At 44.7% G+C, this 16,275-nt stretch overlaps 1 protein-coding gene across 4 annotated transcripts in view; it reads right to left on the bottom strand.

Moving 5' to 3' along the window:
- The window catches only part of KIF5C (kinesin family member 5C), a 161,812-nt gene that overhangs the window by 117,389 nt on the left and 28,148 nt on the right, over positions 1–16,275 (bottom strand). The window contains exon 1 of one of the 4 annotated variants that reach the window (XM_042948747.1): positions 10,849–10,950. The exons of 2 other annotated variants lie outside the window; for them this stretch is intronic. In XM_042948747.1, coding sequence (XP_042804681.1) covers positions 10,849–10,935 — 87 coding nt within the window. In that variant the 5' untranslated portion in view covers positions 10,936–10,950. Of the gene's footprint in view, positions 1–10,848; positions 10,951–16,275 lie in introns of those variants that run through there. One more of the 4 variants, XM_042948748.1, reaches the window with a different exon arrangement.

The following is a 16,275-nucleotide window of genomic DNA, read 5'->3' as shown; positions in this document are numbered from 1 at the left end:
GTCTTAGTGCCTGCTTTAGGAAAGCCCAAAGTAAGATAAAATCCTAGACATTTTGCTCTTTCATTCACTAGGTCCTAAGAGATTCTGAATGTGTTGCATCGCTGCCAACCACGGAGCCATCACATTTGGTCGATATCCAGACAAGGGGGTGAATGGAAATTGAAATCTTTGTTAAAATTCTACAAGCTGTGGGCTTAGGACCCTGTTCTGAGGGGGGGCGGGGGGGGAAGAGTGCCTTTTTCTTCACAAAAGAGTGCTGGTCACTTGCCAGGCTTTGGGCCCATGGAGCCACCTCTGCCCAGAGGATTACCAATTTCTAATTTACACAAAGGAGCACTACACCCTCATGAAGGCCATGGCCTAGTAGAGTGCTTTATACACGACGGTACAGGGGCGCCTGGTGGCTCAGTCGGTTGAGCGTCCGACTTAGGCTCAGGTCATGATCTCACAGTCTGTGAGTTCGAGCCCCACGTTGGGCTCTGTGCTGATGGCTCAGAGCCTGGAGCCTTCTTTGGATTCTGTGTATCCCCCTCTCTGCCCCTCCCCTCCCCATGCTCTCTCTCTCTCTCTCTCTCTCTCTCTGTGAAAAATAAACAAACATTAAAAAAAAAAATTTATACATGACGGTACAGGGTAGGTGCTCACTAAAAGTCTGCTGCTGCTGCTGCTGCTGCTGCTGACCAATGCCTGCCAGATGAGCAACAAGGAGGTCAGGTGCCAGGACACCATGAAATAGTGCTGGGGGTGGGAGGGTGGAGGGAATCCATACTCACTGTATTTCTCCAGTGTGTCAGAAACTTTCCTTGTTACTGACCATTCTCATCCCCCACCTCCAAGATTTCAGCAGTCGTGGAGTTGCCTGTCTCTTCCTGTATCCCTTTACTCCTCTTTACCCCACCACCTATCTTCCCATTTATCTGGAACTGGGCTGCAAATTCCCAAAGCAGAAAAAAGTTCCACTGTGCACCTTGGGGCAAACCACCCCATACCTGGCAGTGACTATCTGCTTTTCCCAACACTGTGATATCCTGTCCAGGGTCCACGAATCTGCCAATGTACAGACGTGGTCTCACAATGAAGACCTCCATGTTCTCCTCCCCACTCTGTCGCCTGCCCCCATCTACGCTGGGAGAACTCTATGACTGGAGATATAAATACTAAGCCAGTGTCAGCCCCAGACATTCCCATCCCCCTCCCCACACTGGCTCTGTGCCCCAAGGAAGGCAGCTGGTGCCAGTTCCGGCCAAAGCCAAGGCTGCTCCCAGGAGAGGCTGTAATGAAACCGACAGAGCAATGATTGGCTTCTACTGAGTTGCCAAGGTGATGCCAACCATGTCTCAAGAATGAACAAAGGCAACACACAAGAATGAATCTTGTAAGCCTTCTTCCTGCAGGAAACCAGGCTACAATCCTTTCTTTTCTGCCAAAAGTCCCACTGCATGGACACACAAGCACTGTCAGGATCACAGACAGCTATGGAAAAAACACCCTGGGAAAGGGAACTGCCCAAGTGATAATGAAGAAATTCAGAATTATTGCCCGGCTAACAGGCAAAATGAAGACAGAAGTATTACTTCTGTTAAAGAAATTAATGGAATCTGTGTTGCAAAGCTAAGATTCTTATTTATATGTGATTTTCATTTCGTCTCAAAATATAACGACCTTCCCCCCACCCCCAGTCTTCTCCATTTAATTGCTCTGTACCCTAATCTGCCAAGATGCAGGAATTACTAGATTGAGTCAGGGGAACTGGTTCTGGATCAGGACTTTGCCCCTTACATACTTTGTGATCTTAAACAATTTGCCCATTTTTCTGGGCCTCCTCCTCTCTAAGTAAAGTTAAAGATTGGATCTTTCCAACTCTAATGTGAAATAATAATGGGCAGCACAAACATCCTGGGATTTTCCCCATAAGATCAGCTTCTGTCTTGACCACATATAGCACAAGAGGGGGTAAACTTTAAACTGGCATGAGTTCAATGTTTTATATACTTACAAGAAATGAGTAAAAATTGCTATAGTTTTTTCAGATCTGGTTTTCTGCCAAATGAAGTCTGGAAAAAAAAAATATCAAACTTTCCTCACTGGAGGAAAGAGGGTATAAAGCTGCTCCACTGAAGGTAGAATGTAGGATTTCTTTTGCCAAATGGAAGATAGCAAAGAAAACCCTGAGCGCTCTCTCTGGGGTGAATCGCCCTGGTGGCAGCTTCCTGGCAGAGCCCTGTGCAATCCAGTCAAATTGCCACGCTGCAAACCTCTCCCAGTTGTGCCAAGACTCATGGTGGCACCTCCAACATGGAAGCCACATGGTGGCACATGCAAAGTTTCTTCCCTTTAGCTAAAATGTGAAATAGAAAAACTTTTGCCCAGGCTTGCGCTTGGCTGGGTATGGTACATACAGAGGCTTCTGATAAACACGCACTGAAAATATTTATTGCAAATAGAACTGATATTCTATTAATTGTTTTCACTCTCCAGAAACAGCTTATATAATTATAATTTCCAATGTATTGGAGAGCAATGTTGCTCTTATGGTATGTTCAGATCCCTAATCTCCATTTGTATCTCATGATTTTAGAGAGTGGGTGGGAATATTAGCTTTCCTTTCTGGGAATAGAGAATAACTTCTCATGAGCATGTAGAAGGCAACAATTTGAGCTGAGAGTAGGATCCAGAATTTCTGGTTCCCAGCCAAGCCTTCTACCCATAACACCATATTGCATCTCATCATTGATCCTCCAAGAACATATTTTATCTCTCAACCATAGATTTTCTAAGAATTCTGTGCAATTGGGTTTAGAACATGATGCAGTATAACTCAGCCAGCAATAGTCATTAAGTTCAGGGTAGCTATGTCACAATTAGTGTCCAAGGTGCCACCTCCATTGGCTGAGCACACATCGGCACCAAAAAAAAGGGGGGGGTTCTGATACCAACTCTGAATAGGTCTTCACCAGCCAGCTCAGTCTAGTATGCATGGGCTGGAACTCAGCACACATAGGCGCATGCATCCCAGTCCAATGAGACTCTCTCCTCATCCAGGAGAACCAAATGTTGGTCCATAGAGGCAGAGATGACCACCCAACTGACAGGTGAAGTACTTAGGGCACCAAAAAAACATATGTTTTTTAAGATCTGTTGTTCTTGAGTTCAGCCACAATTGAGTTATCAGAAACTCTAAAAGAAGCTTTTAATTGTAGCTGACACAGAAGCTTTGTATCTTTTAAAAGATGTTCAAGTTTTACTTGGAGGACAGGGCAGCATATTTTTCAGTGACTAGAAGGGCCACGTGGCCACAAACAAGGTAAAATTGGAAGAGCAAAATCTCCCCACACTTCTTCCTGCCCTGCCCCTCCTTCCTGACTTGAGGTTCCACCACGTGAACGTTTAGTGGATTAGACAGCAAAAGAGACTATGGCTCCAGAAGGCTAACTCATCAGAAATAGCTCTTGTCTGCTGCCAGGAGCAGCACGTAGCTTATCAGATTCATTAGTTAACAGAACCCAGGTAAACCAATTGTTCATTCCTGAGCGTGTGTGTGTGTGTTTTGGGGGGAGAAATTCCCCGGGCCAACCAGGGAAAATCAGCATGACGGGGACACAGCAGCAAAGCCAAATGTCACCTCCTTCACAGCCAGGCTAGGATGGACCAGCAAAAAACTGTTTAAAACGATTACTTCAAGCAGCTTTGGCTCAACTATCCAGGGTAATAATTGTTTAATAGGCACCCACACTCATTATCTAAAGAGCGGATTACTGGTACCTTCTCCCTTGAGAAGGGAACCCGTGTTCATCCATGCTCACCCTATGTTTCCTTTCAATATCTCCCTCTTCATCACCCTGTTTCAGGAAAAGGAAGGAGGCTGTGTTCTCTTCTTCTATTAATTTTTTCTTCTTTCTCCTTCCTCAAACTATTGCCTCTCTCTGCCTTCTGGAAGTCGGTCTTGCCTCTCCACCCTCCATCCAATTTTTGCCCTCATTCAGCTGCTTTCTTAAAGGGCTCCAAAGGCTCTTAATCATCAAATCTCTAAGACCTTTGAGACCCCACAATGTCCTCAACATGTAAAAACCATTTAAAGCGACGCACCTGCCTCCTGTTGAAACTGATCTGCTGTCTTCCCAAGCTTCATGCTCTGCTCAGCCTCCTCCCTCTTTTGATGCCTCCTTCTCTGCCTGACACCAGTTCTGCTTGCTACCAACTCCAAATAAAGAACCAACCAGCTCTCTTACTGAGCCTCGTCTCTGCTTTGAACCTTCCTCTTCTGTGCTCACCCCCATGGGAGAGCTCAAACACTACTATAGATCAGCCATAAGCTGTGTGCAGAAGACTCAAAAGTCTATCTCTAACCCTGAGCCCCAAAACCCTGTTACCAACTGTTTGATTAAAACCTCCAACTGGATGTCCCCAAATACCCTAAACAACATATGTTGAAGAAGGAGCTCACTGCCTTCTCACTCCTCCTCCTCCTCTTTGCCTTGACCCACTTATGTCTATCACTCTCCCCAGTCATGTAGGCTGAAAAGCTCAAGCCATTTTGCCCACAGCTCTCCCTCACCACCATCACCCAGTAACTGCCAGAGTGGTGGTTCATTTATTTGGTCTATCTCTTGCTTGGTATCTCAACTACCATTTTTACTTTTTACCCAGACTTGTGTGAGAGCTTTGTAAGAGGTCTGCTTATCTCCTCTACCTCTATTCTATATCCTTTGCCAAATCCATCTGGCTTTGACCCAATTCCTAAAAGATGGTGATCAATTGCTAGGATGCCCTACTGTACATGCACCCTCTAGTTAGGTGCCATCCATAACGCAGAACCTACCATTCCACCCAGGTGAATCCTTCCCTACCTGACACTCAAGCAATGTGCTTGCAGCAACTTCCATGCACCCACCTCACTGCTCTAACGTCTCCTTTTAACTGAAATGGCACATTGTTACCTTCACCTTGTTATCTGTCAAAACACTACCTGATCTTTAAGACTCATACCAAGTGTTATCTCTTCCAAGATAAAGGTTTTTCTTGAGCCTCTCAAATAGATGTCATTTCTCTCTCTTTCTCTTGTTCTCCGAACTTCTATGGCACTTTGATACCCTTTCAGGAGGACTCTGACACAAAGTACTTCATATTACAGTCATCTGGGAGCAGCATGTTACAGAAAGAAAACAGGATCCAGGATCAGAGATTGGGGCAAGAGAGTGACTCTCCTGCCCGACCCTACACTTTTGAGGGGTCATCACAACTACTCTCTAATGTAACTACCACTCTTCGCATTTTGTTACTGGCAAAGTCAAGTTCAGAGAGGTCCCTGATTTGCAAAGGGTCAGGAAGCCCATATTACATTTGCTTCATGGGGTAGAAGAAGGAATCAACTAATAAAAAGCATACAAGGGGCGCCTGGCCGGCTCAGTCAGTAGAGCATGTGACTCTTGATCTCAGGGTCATGAGTGTGAGCTGCATGTTGGGCATAGAGATTACTCAAAAAATAAAATAAAGTCAGGGGCACCTGGGTGGCTCAGCTGGTTAAGCATCTGACCTCAGCTCAGGTCATGATCTTGCTATCTGTGAGTTCGATCCCTGTGTCAGGCTCTGTGTTCACAGCTCAGAGCCCGGAGCCTGCTTCGGATTCTGTGTCTCCCTCTCTCTCTGCCCCTCCACCACTCACTCTCTGTCTGTCTCTCAAAAATAAATAAAACCAATAATTAAAAAAAATTTTAATAAAAAAATAAAATAAAGTCTATAAAATGGTATTTTTTAAATTTTTTTAATGCTATTCTTTTCTAAAGAGTCAGGCAAAACTCACTCTACAAATCATAAAGCATTGTACATGGATTTGCTATTAACATTACAACTTATCTTACCCTTTTAGTTATTTAATTTTTAGTTATTTAGTCATTTATTTTTAGTTATTCAGTTATTTATTTATTTAGGACATGTTTTCTACCTAACCCATCTTTGGATTCTCTGCAGCATTTATGATAATTATTGAAAGCGCTTATTTAATTATTTAATCAATTTAGTTGTTTAATTAAATTGGACTTCTGATGCCATGACTTAATAGTATTTTGAAAATTTCCACTGTAAAATAAAAGTTCCTGTTTATTGAAGAGGGCCAGACACAGACTACCACTAATCTCCATAGCAATGCTGCTTGCATTATTATCCCCATTTTATACGTGGAGAAGTAAGAAAACAGGATAGCAAGTAACAGTCACCAGCTCATAATCAGCAGAGGCAGGAGGATCTGATCTCAAATCTCACGATTTCCTGCCATCACACTCCTGACCACAAGGGTCCAATGCATCCAGATGCTGTCGCAATTGAGCAATGTTTCTGTATCAAAGGTGATTCCTGTCATTGTCTTTCCTGTATGTGTGAGCATGAGAGTTCCCTCTCAGATCCAATTAAATTTTACCACAACCTCCTAAACACTGGCATAATCAGCCCTCTCCTCCACACAGTGGAACAGATTTCATACATTCTTTTTAAAGTTTTTAATTTTAATTCCAGTACAGTTAACATATAGTGTGCTATTAGTTTCAGGTGTATAATACAGTGATTCAACACTCACTCGGTGCCCAATCTGATAAATGTACTCTTTATATTCTTACAGATTTAGAGTTTCCCTTCTCACTGCTTTATTCAACAAATATCGCTAGAACCCCTCATGCGCCAGGCATTGTTGTGGACACCGGGAACACAGCAGTGATGAGACATGGCTTCTGTTTTGATGGAGCTTTCATTCTAACAGAGTGGGAGGAGACAGGTAATAAGCAACCAAATGAAATCATAACAAAGGTCATTTCTGCTAGTGTTGTGATGTGATGGACATGAAGAGGGTCAGGGAGGACGGTTCTGAGCATGTAATAGCGGAGCGCAGGCTTGGAGCTCCGCCAGCCACAGGAAGAGCCAGGGGCAGAGTGTGCCAAGAGAGGTGACCTAAAAAGGGCCACTTTGAGTTAGGAAGCACTGGGTGTGTTGCAAAGTGGGCAGGTGTATCTGGAGAGAGCAAGGAGCAAGGCGGTATGAGGTGAGGAGGGAAGAGCCAGGCTGATGCTCTGTCGTGCATCCTTGTAATATACTGTAAAGCAAAGGAATGGCCTGATCTGGCTTCTGTTTTTAAAATATTACCCTGGCTGCTCTGGGTGAACTTGGGTGTTTGGAGAGGGAAGGGAAGAAGACAAACGGAAAGACAACTTTGGAGGTCATTGAGAAGTCCAGAAAGACAGGGGGCAGCCTGGACTAAGGAACAGGCAATGAGGACAGAAAGAGGAGGGTGGATCCGAGTAGAGTCGGGCGGTAGGTCCAGGTCACAGGATGACAAGGCAGCGCACGAAGGACCCCTGCAAGTCTCCTGATCTCCGTGCCAGAGTCACAGACCGCACACTGCTTACTCAGGTCAACCCAACAAGGCCAGCCAAGCCAGAAAGGCCTACTTATCCTTATTCTCAAGACACTTGTCGGAGACTGCCTCTCCTCTTAGGACCTCCACGGTAAAGTATGCCAACTGTGGAGTCATTGAGTGGTCCAGAAATCAAGGCAAAGAGAGAGCCCAAGGTACTAAACAGCTCACGCCAACATCTTTCATCCCCACAACAATCCCGTGGAAACGGTGCCAAAACTCCCACACGACAGGACAAGAGATTCCCGACTATCACTCAACCACTATGTGACAGATCCGCAGTCGGGTCCAGATCTGTCCGACCTCAATGTCCACGCCCCTTCAACCACACCATGTATGAAATCCAGAGAGACTTCACTGCACAGACAATGAACTTCACAGTGGCTGCAGTGACCATGAGTTGATGACACCCACTCCTGAAACTACTCAGAGTTTTGCTCCTTAACTTTGGTTTCTCCCACTTGTTTCAAAATTTTCTAGGTAAGAATACTTTCATTTCTTTAACATAAATTATTGGTGGTCCCTTATGTCAGGCAACCTGCCAGATCCTAAAAAGCCAAGAGTGAAATGGACACATTCCCCAAGCACCAAAAGTCCAGGGTCCGATAGAGGAGTCAAAGAAGCAGCGAAGAAAGGTGGCTTTTCGTCCTTTGGTCCTTTAAAGCTCTATAAATGCTAGGGTTAAATTGACACTAGAAATGTGGCTGATATTTTCAGGGACTTCATTGCTTTGATGCCACATTGGCCTCCTTATGTAGATAACTTCACAGATTCATTCCATTTCATTAATCTGTATGAGGACTATCTAATAAAAAAAAAATGTGTCAACCTTAATGCAAAATCTCAGGCAAAGTAACCCTTCTTTATTTTAAGCAGCCTTCAGAATGTTAGCAGTGTTAATCACAGCACCTCACTAGACAGGTATGATCAATTCTAAGCATAATGTGGGGAACGGTAGTAATAGAGAACACTTATTGGTTGCTGGAATCAGGTACAGTAGGGCGTGCACTGCAAAAATTACCTCATTGAGGAGAGCCTGGGAGGCTCAGTCAGTTGAGCATCCAACTCTTGATTTTGGCTCAGGTCACTATCTTGTGGTCATGAGATCAAGCCCCACATCAGGCTCTGCATTGACAGTGTGGAGCCTGCTTGGGATTCTCTCTGCATCTTCCTCTGCCCCCTCCCCTACTTGTGCTAGATCTCTCTCAAAAAAAAAAAAAAAAAATTACCTCATTGAATTCTCAGACAACACCATGGAGTAGATAATTTTGGGATACCCATTTTACAGTTAGAGAAACTAAGACCAAGGGGGGGTTAAATGACTTGTATATGTTACCTAGAGAATAAATGTGGGATAAAACAAAGGCCCAAATTCTTCATGCCTCTTATGTTCTACTAAGGCCAGGGTGGTCTTTAAGATGACTAAGGGGTTAGAAATAAGAAACTGGATTGATGGACCTAGCTTTGTCTGGAGGAAAAGAATCTTGGAAGGTGATTCATCAAAGCATATTCAGGATATTTTTAAATAAACTGAGACAGCTGCTTCCATCTTCCCTGAGGATAGAAGATAAGGCTTCCGCCCTCCACCTGGCAGGTGAGGATAAAGAACGAGATAAGGAATGTCCAGACAGTGGGGTCTTGCTCGACCCTGGGGAGCTCTGATGTCCCCTACAATTGTTTGCCAAACCACAAATGCTTCCTCTTAACCCTACTCTTTCTTCAAAGACCATTTAAAATCCCACCCACTGATATGTCTTTTTTTTTTTTTTCTGGTTATTTTCTTTTTTTGTCTGTTTTTTGTTTTGTTTTGTTTTTTAATCTTTATTTTTGAGAGACAGAGAAAGAGACAGACAGACAGACAGAATATGAGTGGGGAAGAGGGAGACACAGAATCTGAGGCAGGCTCCAGGCTCTGAGCTCTCAGCACAGAGCCTCACGTGGGGCTCAAATTCATGAACCACAAAATCATGACCTGAGCCGAAGTCAGACACTTAAGCGACTGAGCCACCCAGGCACCCCGGTTATTTTCTTTTTTTTGATAATATACGTCTTTTCCTCAATTGAGTGGCAATTCTCTGGAGGGAAGGAGCCAGGACTTTCCTATCCCTTCCATCATCAAAGCATTTCTTTGGAAAATATATATGCATAGTGATTCCACAAGTAATCATCTGAGCTGCTTTGCAAAGTCTAATTTTCAGCCTGGTAAACACCAGAATGCTATTACAGATCAATTCCATTCCTGTAACTGTGAGCAATACTGAAATAGAAGAAAAGCCAGGCCAGCCAAAACTTGTAATGCAAATGGTGGCAATAAGAACTGAGTAGGTTGGAAAGATTTGAGACAGGGACAGGCCAAACGACTTTTGGCCTGGAGACCGCCAGGTAGATCTGCAGATGAACCAAATGGCAGGGCATCGCTTTCACCCTAAGAGAGACTGCTGAGCGGCCCCAGGCACATACATGCCTCGGGGCTCCAACCACTCAACTGCCACCGAGCCACACAGTAAGACAAGAGGGATAGTGCTCTCTACACCTGCCACAAGAGCCAGCTGAGCCACAAAAGCCAGCTCCACATCTGTCAACTCCCCACCCTCCTTTCCCCGACCTTCCAGTGGTGCCCACAGGCCAGGGTATGTGGTCAGGAAGCTCTGGGCTTGGGGCCATACACAGAAAATGACTTTCCTTTTCTCCCTGGATTAGATGTGTTCCAAATGACTCATGGTTCCAGTGGTCACTGGGCTCCCACATGCTCCATGATCTGACTTAGGCAGGGACACAAACATGTGGGCACAGCATCTCAGGAGAAGCGCCCTCAGCCCTCCGGGTTAACAGGAAAAGTTTGGGGCGCAGTCATCGTGCAGTGAGCTGGGCCCATGCCATGCCCACAGTTCCACATGCGGGTGCATAAGTACCTCTGTGTCTGAAGCCCAAGACCTTCCTAGCAGCGAGCTGACGCCTTCAGTGAGGCAACAACAGGCTGTCCTTCACAGGCCATCTCTTTGAGGAGAAGGTGGTCCCTGTGACATCAGTGGAGGAGACTTCCTACTTCCCCCTGAAGACCAACAAGCACCTCTTCAGAGACCGACTCTCTGTACCGTGCTTCCTTAATTAAAGGAGCCTCACTAGACAGCACCAGAGGGTCTGAATCAGGTGGCTTTTCTGCTAATCCCCTTTCGATGGGTTTGAAAAGCCTTCAGACGCTACTACCTTCATTTTCCGTTTTCCAGCAATATCACAGCAAGTGTCACCCCTCCCTGCAGTAAGGCATGTCAATTCTGAACACCCCCTCCACTCCCCAGGACCTCCCAAAGATCAGTGAGTCAGGGTTTGCTTTGATCCCCTCAGTTTCCACCTTCACAGCCATTCGCTTCCCTCCAGGCACTAGGGCTGGCTCTCCTCCCTCCTTCTCTGCTGAATTATTTAAACATCAAGAACTAGATAAAATTTACTTGCAGAATCGCCTGGTGGGAGAAGAGGTGATGTCCTGCTGTCTCCTCTGTCCTTGCTCTTTCCTCTTTGTTCTTTCTCTCCTCCATCTTAGGACAGCGCTGACCTTGGCTCCATCTATCTCCTCTCACACATGACTAGGCCAGCTCCTCCTCCATTAGCTAAAAACATGTGCACATTTTTGCTATTCTGAAAAACAAAAACCTCCCATCCACCTTGTTTCTGCTTCAATTTATTGTGCCGTCCTCATGTACCAAGCTTCTCAGGAAAAAGTAGAATAAATTCCCTGCTCCCTTCCCCTGACCCATTCTTTTTGCTAAATCGGTGGCAGCAAAGACCCCACAGTTGTCCCGTCAACAATGCCACTGCCTCCCCCCATCGCTGCTGTACTGCCCTCTCTGCAAGCATCTGGCCCTCCTGCCCACCTTCCCCTTCTGTGAGGATCTGTCCTGGAGTTCTGCATTCTCCGGGTGTCTTCTGACCTCTCTTAGTCTTTTCTTTCTGAATACTGGCCTTCTCCAGGGCAAAGTTTTGGTTCCTCTTCCCTCTCTCAACCACTGTGTTCCAACTCAGGGATTTCTGTGCCACCATCAGAATTTTTGCCACAGCTCTGTACCATCCACAAACTTTTGTTGTAGCATTTTCCTCTAAATCAATTCATTTTTCCTTAAATATACTTTCAATGAAACTTTTATATTACTATGATATGTGAAAAATAAGCATTACATGCCATAAATAGAAGGCACTAAAAAGAAATACAATAAAAACAAAGCAATATTCATGAACTCTATCTACTTAGATACCATTGCCTGCCAAGGGCTCCAAACCTAAGAGCTGCTCTTTCCTTTTGTTAAAAGGGAAATTCCAAAGTATTAGAGATTAAAGGCTAGCACAACTTGAGGCTTTCTCTGTGACAGAATAAGAAGGACTGAAAAGGGAATGAAAAGGAAATAACTTTTCACTAAGTAATTCAATGTTACCTAAGGCCATGTTTGGGTACTGCCTAAAATTATCAACAACCAAGAGAATTTTCCTACTAAATACTGGGACTTGCTCTCACTCCCCCATGGTTCTCCCCAAGGGACTCATAGTTATGACTTCTTCGATGGTTGACCACATTTCTTAGCTCCATTCCATGTGTCCTTAGAAAATGAGATCATAGATATAAAATTGAAACAAGTTAGACAAAAAAAAAACACCTGAAATGCCAGAGCTAGTACAGAATAGCAGCAATTCACCCAGGATAGAGCCCAGATCCACTCCCCACAGGGTGACCCATCAGGGCTAGAGCCTGGAAAGGGTCTAGAGAGGGGCACCTGAGTGGCTCAGTCAGTTAAGCATCTGACTTTGGCTCAGGTCATGATCTCACGGTTTGTGGGTTCAAGCCCCACGTCAGACTCTGTGCCAACAGCCTGCTTTGGATTCTGTGTCTCCCTCTCTCTCTCTGCCCCTCCCCTGTTTGCTCCCTCTCTCTCTTTCTCTCAAAAATAAATAAACATTAAAAAAAAAAAAAAAAAGGAAGGGTCCAGAGACTGCTCATCATTGACATCTAATCATCCAATAATGGACAATATGACAGCCAAAGTCTGAAAAGTTTATAAGCCAAATGGTGTACCACACCTTTCATATATATACCCTGTGATCTTCACTATACCTTCATGAGGTTGTGCCATTATTATCCCTAATGTGAGGAAATCAATGTTTAGAGAGGTTAAGGAATGGGCCAAGGATCTCCAATAAGCAGCAGATTCAGGATCTGAACCAAGTTTGTCTGAGTCGAGAGCCCATGCTCTTAACTCTTCTGTGCCCCCAGCATTGAGAACAGAAAGCAATTTTAAACCTCACAGACCTCAAAATAATAGCCTGCTGCTCTTAAGCACAATTAAGACAATGGGTTGACACAACAGGAAAACCGTTCAATATGTAATTAAACATAATTACTAGTGTCCTCTAATTGTTTGGGAAAATAAGTTTCCCTTCCTCGACAAGCTATAATTGTGGTGTGTGCTGAGAGAATGTTCAAGTCTTTGCTTCAATCTGTGTATCTCTAGCACATGCATAGATTATTGGTCACATTTCATAGTGAGGACTACAGTGGCTGAAAGATATCTTCAATATGTAACTTCAAGTCAAATAAGCTAGGGCTCAGAGGGATCTTAACCATGCTGCCCAACCCTTCATTTGGAGAAATAAGGGCCCAGGGAAGGAACTTCCCAACGACATGCAGGTCTCTGCCTTTCACTCAGTGCTCAACGAACCTCACTGATTAGATAGGTTAAGGTCAGACTGCCAAAAGCTGAAAACTTGGCTTCGTTATTTAGCAGCTGTGTGGGCAAGTTACTTAATCTCTCCAAGCTTGAGCCATTAGGATAATAATAGCAACCATTTCATAAGGTTTTTGAGAATTAAATGAGCTAATATATGTAAACAGTTGGAACACTACCTGGATACATGGCATCTGATCAATATTTAGCCATTAAAACCACTGCTTTAAGCAATAAGCCACCTTCGTACAACAGGCCTTGGAAATACTCCAGTGTATTCATCAGGGCTGCTAAGAACAATGATTAAGATGTGTTCTTGGGGCGCCTGGGTGGCTCAGCCAGTTAAGTGTCTGACTTCGACTCAGGTCATGATCCCGCTGTTCGTGGGTTCGAGCCCCCATCGGGCTCTGTGCTGACAGCTCAGAGCCTGCAGCCTGCTTAGGAGTCTGTGTCTCCCTCTCTTTCTCTCTGCCCCTCCCCTGCTCATGTTCTGTCTCTGTCTCTGTCTCTCTCAAAAATAAACATTAAAAAAAAAAAAAAGATGTGTTCTCATCTGCTGAGGAGCCATCAGAGGACATCTCCAATATCTACTGCACAGAGCTCAAACGAGGAAGCAAATGAGCTTAGCCAAGGTTCTTTAAAGAAGGGAAAAGAGTATAGAAATCAGACCTTAGTGCCCTGTATTATGCTATTTAAACTGCAAAAAAGAGCTGCAGTGTCAGTAGCAATGCTCTTGTGGGTAGACGTGTTTATTTGAATAATCATGTTTCCAGGAGAGCAAACTCAAAAAACAAAAACAAACAACAGCAACATGAGTTAATATTCATTGAGCATATACTTAGTTAAAAAGACTCGGCACTGTATAAGATACAAAGAAATTTAGAGTGGGGGTCTCTAAGGCAACTTTGGCAGATACCTAGAACTGTGCCCCACTTCTCTCTCACACCCCACGGCAGATATCACAAACTGATCACAGCACACTTGCCCACACTGCCCAAGTACAGCTCAAGCTGGGCCTTACCATTCTCAACCTTAGGATTCTCAACACAGTGCTCCAAGAAGCCACTGCCAGCCCACAAGCATTGAGCTTTAGGGGATAACAGTGTAAGCAAGCAATCCAAGGATAAACACGGGACTAAAACTCAGCAGGGGCCAAGAATTATTTTTTACTTAGGATCTTTTGACAAGACCTCTGCATTTAAATGAATGTAAGAATATAATACAAGAATGAATATAAGAATATAATACAAGAATGAATATAAGAATATAATACAAAATACATCTTGTGTGTGTGTTGTAGGGAAAAAACTCAAAGCATGCGAGTGACAATACACATGAGAGATTTGAGATGTTCTTTTTGTAAGGCTCTTTGCCGGAATACACAAGCACTCCAAAACCATTTTCATTCTCCCCAGGCTCCCTAGCATATTCATTTGCAAGGAAAGAAATGTGAGAGGAAAAGGTAAGAAATGTGTAGGAACAGAGAGAGTCAGTTAAGTGTCTGACTTCGGCCCAGGTCATGAGCTCACAGTTTGTGAGTTTGAGCCCCACATCAGGCTCCTGTGCTGATGGCTCAGAGCCTGGAGCCTGCTTCGGATTCTGTGTCTCCCTCTCTCTCTGCCCCTCCCCTACTCATGCTCTGTCTCTCTCTCCTTCAAAAATAAACGTTAAAAAAAAAAAAAAAGAAATGTGTAGGAACAGAGACTGCAGGTACTTCTTAAAGATGTCCTGCAGTTAGCAGCTGATCTCACCTTGCTCCTTACAGGACCAGTCAGAGAACCCAGGACTCAGAGAAAGGAAAAAATCCGAGGAGGAAGAGGAATCCAGGGATATGTCTGCTGGCCTCCCAACCACAATAAGTACTGCCTACTCTCTGCTGCATATAAAAAGGAGGCACTGAAATGAGAGGAAAGAGGGCCAGAATTTCTGTCATGTCGAGGCCCAACCCTGACTTTTTTTCCCCATTTTTTTCTAATGTTCATTTATTTTTGAGAGAGAGAGAGAGAGACAGAGACAGAGACAGAGACAGAGTGTGAACATGAGAGGGACAGAGAGAGAGGGAGACACAGAATCTGAAGCAGGCTCCAGGCTCTGAGCTGTCAGCACAGAGCCAGATACAAGGCTTGAACTCACAAACCAAGAGGTCATGACCTGAGCTGAAGTCGGAAGTCAGACGCTTAACTGGCTGAGCCACCCAGGTGCCCCTCAATCCTGACTTTTAAAAAAAATTTTTTAACATTTATTTATTATTGAGAGACAGAGCGACACAGAGCATGAGCAGGGGAGGGATAGAGAGAGGGGAGGGATAGAGAGACGGGAGCCTGTTACGGGTGTGCCTGGCATAGCCTGAAGTAGGCTCCAGGCTCTGAGGTGTCAACACAGAGACCGACATGGGGCTCGAACTCACAAACTGTGAGATCATGACCTGAGCCGAAGTCGGTCGCCTAAGCAACTGAGCCACCCAGGCGCCCCTCAATCCTGACTTTTAGAAAGTCCCTATGAGCTCACTGAAAAGGTCCCCTCTGTGCACAGGCACCCACAGGAGAGGCAAGAAGTAACAGACCCAATTTAATTCAAGACAAAAATCTTCAATACTAAGTATCACTTGCTTACGTTTGTTCCAAGTATTCTAGTCTCTTAAAGGATGCTGACCCTTTTTAAAAAAGCTGTAACGGGGCACCTAAGTGGCTCAGTCAGTTAAGCGTCTGACTCTTGATCTTAGCTCGGGTCATGATCTTACAGTTTGTGAGTTTGAGCCCCATGTCAGGCTCTACGCTGACAGCACAGAGCCTGTCTGGGACTCTGTCTCTCCCTCTCTCTGACCCTCCCCCTCTCATACTCTCCCCTACTTCTCAAAATAAATATATAACCTTAAAAAATATTTAACAAAAAAGAAAAAAGAGGGGTGCCTGGGTGGCTCGGTCGGTTGGGCGTCTGACTTCGGCTCAGGTCATGATTTCACAGCTCATGAGTTCGAGCCCCGCGTCCGGCCCCATATCGGGCTGTGTGCTGACAGCTGAGAGCCTGGAGTCTGCTTCAGATTCTGTGTCTCCCTCTCTCTCTGCCCCTCCCCCACTCACACTCTGTCTCTCAAAAATAAATAAACATTAAAAAAAGAAAGAAAGAAAAAGAGAAAAGAAAAAGCTATAACTGATGCCCTGTCTC

Source organism: Panthera leo, chromosome C1 (genome assembly GCF_018350215.1).
Source record: "Panthera leo isolate Ple1 chromosome C1, P.leo_Ple1_pat1.1, whole genome shotgun sequence".
NCBI classification, from domain to species: domain Eukaryota; kingdom Metazoa; phylum Chordata; class Mammalia; order Carnivora; family Felidae; genus Panthera; species Panthera leo.
The sequence above is the reverse complement of the archived record's forward strand: the minus strand, read 5'-3'. Positions and strand labels throughout refer to the sequence as shown.